Genomic DNA, 8,077 nt, shown 5'->3' with positions numbered 1-8,077 from the left:
GCCGTTTCAGACTTCCATGTTTTTGTTACGTAACAACAATATCCGGTCTGTAACAGGAAGTCAGAGCTCGGAGCTTGTTCAGCCCATAGACTGTATAAAATACAACTCAACCCCTCCTCCGTTTTTCATTCCCTGCACACATGTGTGCTAACAAGGAGCTTAGGAGGGAGGCATGCTAGTTGTAGGCTGTCTTAATAAACACAAAGGTCGGTTTGACTCCCCACGTCTGCAGATTTGAAGATCTAGTGGATGAGTTTTATTTATCATGGATAAGTGCTAACGCTAATTAGCATAGCCACATAGCTACATGTTCATAGCTGTAGCTGTAGCTGTAGCTGTGTACCAAGACACACGTCTACATACTGACAAATAAAACAACAAGAAACACTAAATCTGTGACCAATGGTTCAGAAAGGTCCCGCTGCCTTTCTGGCAGAGGTCGGTTTTACTCCCCACGTCTGCAGATTTGAAGATCTAGTGGATGATTTTTATTTATCATGGATAAGTGCTAGCGCTAGTTAGCATAGCCACATAGCTACATGTTCGTAGCTGTGTACCAAGACACACGTCTACATACTGACAAATAAAACAACAAGAAACACTAAATCTGTGACCAATGGTTCAGAAAGGTCCTGCTGCAGGCGCCTCTCCGTCAGGATCAGATTCTGGATCAGATTCAGAGGGTTGAAGTAACGCGGGTCTGTGAGCAGCCGTGTATATTCAGCCAACATGTAAACATTAGATCAACGTGCTGGACAGCCGAGGCACATCCACTTCCGGAGGGGGCGTGGTCAGAGAGAAAACAGAGTGTTCTGAGGAGGACTGAAGAAGAGGGGTTTTCAGGCAGACCAAAATCTGATTTCAAAGTGTTTTTTTGAGCATAAACTTTAAAGACATGTTTTGGGGACCTCTTAGACCAATATATATTGATGAAAAAAGCGTGATATGCCACCTTTAACTTATCTATCCGCAGTATTGCATCATCATTATTATAAAGGTGCTAATTAAATACAGCTTGATTGATTGATTGAGAATGACCCAACATTTCTAACTTTTCTCTTCAGATCACAGAGAGAACGGAGTCCCTGAACCGCTCGCTGAAGAAAAGGTAAAAACAACAACATCCTGACAGTTATTTTAAAAATGATTTATGGCTGTGTTAAAGCTCAGACTGAAGATTAGGGCTTCATTAAGAAGGAAAAATGTGAGATTTCAAGAATAAAGTTTAACCCTCCTGTTATGTTCGTTTCTCTGGAACAGCAATAATGTTCCTGGGTCAATTTGACCCGGGGCATATTCAATTATCCAAAAGAGTCAGAACCCCCCAAAAATCCCAATACACATTTGTTCTAATCACATTTTTAACTTCATTACTAACGGTTTAAATTAATATTTAGAGCATTGGTGTTCTTTAATAATCACAGATCATGGTTCAATTAGGATAACTCACTCGTTTTCATTAAAATCCAAGTTAAAACTTTTTTTTAATATAAGTTGGAAAGCCCTTCATTTTTACATGACATACATTTTTGTTTATTTTATTTTAAAATTTTGAATTTTTATTCTTTTTTATGAAGTGATGTTGATAAATTAACACAACACCTCTTCTGTCACATGCTGCCCAGATTTTTATGCTGCATTTAGCTGGTCTGGAGGCATATATTTCCTAAAATAGACTTTTCAAAGGGTCAATTTGACCCGCAACATAACAGGAGGGTTAATTATTACAAGAATAAATACGTAATATAACCAGAATAAAGTTCTCATTTCCCAAAGATACATTTGCAAGAGAAAATGTGTCATACATTTAAAAAAAAGAAGCTCAAATCTGTCTAAAAAACAAGCTGAAACCTGTTTGTGTCTGACTGGTTGTGTTTTGTGTTTGTGTGACTCAGTAACAGCTTCAAGAAGACGCAGCCTCTCGTCCTGCTGCCCAAGATCGACGACAAGATGGAGCAGTACGCACACGCCGTGGAGGTCAGCTCACGCGCACACGACAAACACCAGAAACTAAAAAATCAAATCAAAAAATTTAAGAAAAAAGGAGTTGAAGAAAGGAAATTAAAACACTTGGATTCATGATAAAGAAGATGTCAAAAAAATGCTTCATAGTTTGTTGAAATCGTAGTTTCAGAGGGATAAAAGTCACTTCAAATTTGAAATCCAAGCTTTATTTAAATCCTTTATTTATTCTTTATTGAGTAAAAGAGTTCCACAGATACAAACACAAGGATGCAAAGCAAACATGGTCCAGGTGTTGAAATGATCACACTGGATTTAAAGCAGCAGGAAAAACAGACATGAGAGACGGTGAAGTAGCTTTTGAACTCTTGGACCCTCATTGTTTAAAACCAGCAGAGAGGCAGAAAGCAGCTCTGACCCTTTTAGTGCTGCGTTCACAAATCTCTGCAGCAGCACCTGGGCAACGACACGGCTGCACAGGGAGCCGGACAGATATACGACGAGGGGACGCTCAGAGGCCTTTATTTTTATCTTTCCGCTCCCTGTTTTCACTCCTCGCCTCGGGCCGTTCCCAGGCTGATTAACGGCGCGCTCAGCGACCCGAGGTTAACCCGAACACTCAACATTTATGGAGCGGTTTAAAAATGATCGGTTTTAAAACAATGAGCAATAAAGGAGTGGAATATCTCTTCTCTTAGAGAGATACACTTTAAAGTATGGGAGGCCAAAGCGGCCATTAATCATCTTTAATCAAACTGACATGTAAGATCTTTGTCCAGTTATTAATTCAATGAATGTAAAATGTAATCAATACCAAAATGGAAATTTCAATAAAATTGAGTGGATCAAAAAATATAAAAAATAAGTTATACCCAACAGACAAAAAAAATCAACATATGGAAGACTAATGTTGACAGTACTGATTAAAAAAAAGGAAATAAATCAATTCCATATTTGAACACTAATAATAACAGTTTGTATTAAATGTTGAATTATATTAAGATCTCTTCACTTCAATAGACGGACAAAAGCAGTGAAGTCCATGACCGCTAATATTAAAAATTATTTCATTAACATTTTAACTTAAATTAAATGTTTCTGTCGGTGCACAAAAAGTTTATAACATTCATAAAACTTTAAAATTCTAATAATTAAGTTGGAATGTGAAGTTTTAGATGTTTATGCAAAAAAAAATGTAATAAATTACATTTTGAATTAAAATTGCAAAACAGTTTTAAAAAAATACTTTGGATCATTTATGTTTTCTTGATTTTTCTTTTTTACTTTGAATTATTAGGAATTTTAAAAAAAATGCTCCACAGGTGGCAAAAATAAAATTGACTTTACCCAATTTGTTTTTATTATTTTCATACAGAATATACACAAAAAAAAAATAATCTTAAAATCAATCTTTTATTTGAATATTTGAACATAAAATGTTGAATTTTCAGCTATTAAAAAATCAAAATAACAGCTGATCGGGTCATGTCCAACATATTTCATTACCAGGAATTAGCCGATACTGAAAATATGAGAATTTACTTGTTTGAACATTTATAATTTTGCTTAAAATAAAGTATGAAGTATAAAGTATGTATGTATTGAATTAATATTTTCTGAAGTTTTTTCCCTTCATTATTGGCACATAAAGTCCTGCTAACGACATAAATAATTATAAAAGCTAGTTATCTTAGTGTTTCCTTTTTTTCTTACTATGACTATAAAAAACATTATTCAAATTTAATAAAAAAATTAAAGACCTTGTCTTCATTTTATTTTTTTTACAGAACTCCCAGGAGTCCCGGACAGTGAAGGCATCACTGAGCGACCTGCCCAGCTCACCTGAGGTCGTCGCCTCCAAGAAGAACCTGTTTGAGGCCGGAGAGGCCTGGACCCAGAGTCCCAGCAAGGGGGCGGCCTGCAAGGTGAGGGAGTAAAACCCAAGAAACTGCATCAGAATATCAAAACTACCAACATCAGCACATCAGATTGATATATTCTTTTTAATTCATGACTCTGTTTCAACTTTTTGGGTTTGGGTTTCTGCTTTAGTTTGGGTTTCACTAATTCTAGAGCAAACAGACAAAAATCCAAGTTAAAATTATCATTGAACCACAATGTTTGTGTTCTTCCTGAATCAGGACACCGAGGTGTTGAAGGTGGGCGTGGCCGGCCGGATCACTCAGTGGGTTAAAGGTCCGTCCGATGGCGGCAGACAGTCTCCATGTAAACCAGCAGTAAGTCACAACATCAGTGTTAACTTGTTCTCCGGTTCAGGGGTTCACTAACTCTCCTCAGGACCGGTTCACTAACTTTCCCCAGGACCGGTTCACTAACTGTCCCCAGGACCGGTTCACTAACTTTCCTCAGGACCGGTTCACTAACTTTCCTCAGGACCGGTTCACTAACTGTCCCCAGGACCGGTCCACTAACTTTCCCCAGGACCGGTTCTCTAACTTTCCTCAGGACCGGTTCTCTAACTTTCCTCAGGACCGGTCCACTAACTTTCCTCAGGACCGGTTCACGAACTGTTCCAAGGACCGGACCACTAACTTTCCCCAAGACCGGTTCACTAGCTTTCCCAAGGACCAGTTCACTAACTTTCCCCAGGACCAGTTCACTAACTTTCCTCAGGACCGGTTCACTAACTTTCCCCAGGACTGGTTCACTAACTTTCCCCAGGACCGGTTCACTAACTTTCCCCAGGACCGGTTCACTAACTTTCCCCAGGACCGGTTCACTAACCTTCCCCAGGACCAGTTCACTAACTTTCCCCAGGACCGGTACACTAACTTTCCCCAGGACCAGTTCACTAACTTTCCCCAGGACTGGTTCCCTAACTCTCCCCAGGACCAGTTCACTAACTCTCCCCAGGACCAGTTCACTAACTTTCCTCAGGACCGGTTCACTAACTTTCCTCAGGACCGGTTCACTAACTGTCCCCAGGACCGGTCCACTAACTGTCCCCAGGACCAGTTCACTGACTTTCTTCAAACAGCTCCGCCTGACACCCGGAGCCGAGCTCCTCTGCGTGCACATACTCCCCTTTAGCCTCCTCTGCTCTTTGTGTCCCATGGTCCTGTTGCCCCGGAGACTACGGAGTGATAAAAATAATAAATGATAGAAGTCCTGATCCTGAAGTGTTTTGTGACTCAGCACTCAGAGACCGTTTGAAATGAATATTTTTCAGACTAGGCCAGGCCCCCACAGTCCCGAGAAATGCTCTATCTCACATTACATTTCAATATTCTATATGAATTTTAAATATTCCATTTATGTTTACAGAGGCTTTAAAGTATGGCAGTGTGGTGATGTGTTCAGGTGCAGCCTTAAAAGTTTGTAATGTTATGTTTCCCTCTTGTGGAGAAACAGAATCACAGTCCAAACAGCTGAAGAGTTTCTCTCTTTTCTTTGTTTGAAAACGTGAATTTGAACCGACATCAGAAACACTAAGATAGCTGTTTCCATTTGTTTCCAGTCTTCATGCTAAGCTAAGCTAACTACCTCCTTCCTGACTCTAGAAATGAGGCTACTTTCTTTTCAGGGTTACAAAGTAGATTGGCAGAAAAGTTGTACTGTTCCTTTAAGAGTCTGAGGCATGTTCATGATACTGATTACATTCATATTGATTATTGATTTATTTATTTATCAGGACGTGAAGCCCGGAGACGTGATGCAGAAAAAGAACATGTGGGAGGGGATCAAAGACTCCTCAGAGCGACCCGGGCAGAGAGCCAAGGTGAGCATGCACACACACACACACACACACACACACACACACACACACACACACACACACACACACACACACACACACACACACACACACACACACACAAATAATAATAAATTAAACCAAACAAACATTAGCTTTAAGTTAAAATATTATTCACTTTTAAATAAACAATATATTTTCATGCCATTTTGATTATTACTTCTTAAATTAAGACCCAAATTGAATTCCTAATAATCAAAAAATACTTTAAAATATTTTTAATCCTGTATTTTTCACAGTTTAAGCTCAAGTATGGATGATTTTTAAGCACTGCCTTATTATTAAAATATGTATTATTTAATTATTTATTGTCAAAGCCTGTTTACTCATTTTTCTTTGGTTTTTACTGACAATATTTTTAAAAAATCTGTTTTTTATTTGACTTTTAACCCATATTTAACTTGCCTTTCCTTCTTTGTTCACTGCTACCTTTACTGTGACACAGATACACATGTTTTAATAAAAGTTTTTAATATGACAGGCAGAAAACAAACTTTTAGTGGAAGCAGAAGCTTTTACACACCACTGCTGTGAGATGATTTTCTTCTCTGTGATGTACTTTGCTTTTAAAGATGTAATGTAAAGGTAAAGATGGAGAGAACAGTGTTGTTGTAGGATGATAAACACTTCATATTATTATTAATAAGCTCCGTCTCTGCCTCTCTGTCTCTCTGTAGGGATCAGCTGCCGGTAAAAAGTACAAGTTTGTGATCACCGGTCACGGAAAATACGAGAAGATCCCCATGGACGACGACGACACCGAAGAGTTCAGCAACGGGAAATCTGGTAAGAGCAGAAACAGACTCTACAACTCCTGCTGGAGAGTTTCTGAGGATATATTTAACTTTTTAATATTTTAATGGGTCAGTCCGACAAATGAATATTCACTCATCAATAACACAAACTCCTCTTTTCACTCCTGTTTGAACAGGAAGTGGAATTAAAGTGATCTCAGGAAGTTGAAGAATTTTATATGTTGAATAAGTCAAGCTTTATTTTTATCAGCTTTTAATGTAAAAGCCATAGTTCAGACGAGTTCACTAACTTTCCCCAGGACCGGTTCACTAACTTTCCCCAGGACCGATTCACTAACTTTCCCCAGGACCGGTTCACTAACTTTCCCCAGGACCAGTTCACTAACTTTCCCCAGGACCGGTTCACTAACTTTCCCCAGGACCGGTTCACTAACTTTCCCCAGGACCAGTTCACTAACTTTCCCCAGGACCGGTTCAATAACTTTCCCCAGGACCAGTTCACTAACTTTCCCCAGGACTGGTTCACTAACTTTCCCCAGGACCGGTTCACTAACTTTCCCCAGGACCAGTTCACTAACTTTCCCCAGGACCGGTTCACTAACTTTCCCCAGGACCGGTTCACTAACTTTCCCAAGGACCGGTTCACTAACTTTCCCCAGGACTGGTTCACTAACTTTCCCCAGGACCAGTTCACTAACTTTCCCAGGACCAGTTCACTAACTTTCCCAAGGACCAGTTCACTAACTTTCTCCAGGACTGGTCCACTAACGTTCCCCAGGACCAGTTCACTAACTTTCCCCAGGACCTGTCCACTAACTTTCCCCAGGACCAGTTCACTAACTTTCCCCAGGACCAGTTCACTAACTGTCCCCAGGTCCAGTTCACTAACTTTCCTCAGGACCAGTTCAATAACTTTCCCCAGGACCAGTTCACTAACTTTCCCCAGGACCGGTTCACTAACTTTCCCCAGGACCAGTTCACTAACTTTCCCCAGGACCGGTTCACTAACTTTCCTCAGGACCAGTTCACTAACTTTCACCAGGACCGGTTCACTAACTTTCCCCAGGACCAGTTCACTAACTTTCCCCAGGACCGGTTCAATAACTTTCCCCAGGACCGGTTCACTAACTTTCCCCAGGACCGGTTCACTAACTTTCCCCAGGACCAGTTCACTAACTTTCCCCAGGACCGGTTCACTAACTTTCCCCAGGACCAGTTCACTAACTTTCCTCAGGACCGGTTCACTAACTTTCCCCAGGACTGGTTCACTAACTTTCCCCAGGACTGGTTCACTAACTTTCCCCAGGACCGGTTCACTAACTTTCCCCAGGACCAGTTCACTAACTTTCCCCAGGACCGATCCACTAACTTTCCCCAGGACCGGTTCACTAACTTCCCCCAGGACCAATTCACTAACTTTGAGATTAGGAGCACCATTCTGAAAAATACTGAATGTTTTAATGATAAATAAGTTATAAAATCTCTAAAACAAATGAAGTATCACTGAAGCAGAAGTTTGTTTTAACTCTAAATCTCTAACTCAACATTTCGTACGTGTATTAAAAAGAACAAAGGAGAAGCTCTG

General features: G+C 40.0%; 1 protein-coding gene across 1 annotated transcript in view; it reads left to right on the top strand.

The window, feature by feature from the left end:
• lsp1a (lymphocyte specific protein 1 a) overlaps positions 1-8,077 on the top strand; it is a 32,131-nt gene that overhangs the window by 17,100 nt on the left and 6,954 nt on the right. The window contains exons 7-12 of the mRNA XM_034685193.1: positions 1,065-1,108; positions 1,896-1,977; positions 3,750-3,887; positions 4,104-4,199; positions 5,615-5,701; positions 6,415-6,523. Coding sequence (XP_034541084.1) covers positions 1,065-1,108; positions 1,896-1,977; positions 3,750-3,887; positions 4,104-4,199; positions 5,615-5,701; positions 6,415-6,523 — 556 coding nt within the window. The remainder of the gene's footprint in view (positions 1-1,064; positions 1,109-1,895; positions 1,978-3,749; positions 3,888-4,103; positions 4,200-5,614; positions 5,702-6,414; positions 6,524-8,077) is intronic.

This window comes from Notolabrus celidotus, chromosome 6, assembly GCF_009762535.1.
Source record: "Notolabrus celidotus isolate fNotCel1 chromosome 6, fNotCel1.pri, whole genome shotgun sequence".
NCBI classification, from domain to species: domain Eukaryota; kingdom Metazoa; phylum Chordata; class Actinopteri; order Labriformes; family Labridae; genus Notolabrus; species Notolabrus celidotus.
This window is presented reverse-complemented; position numbering and strand designations above follow the sequence as displayed.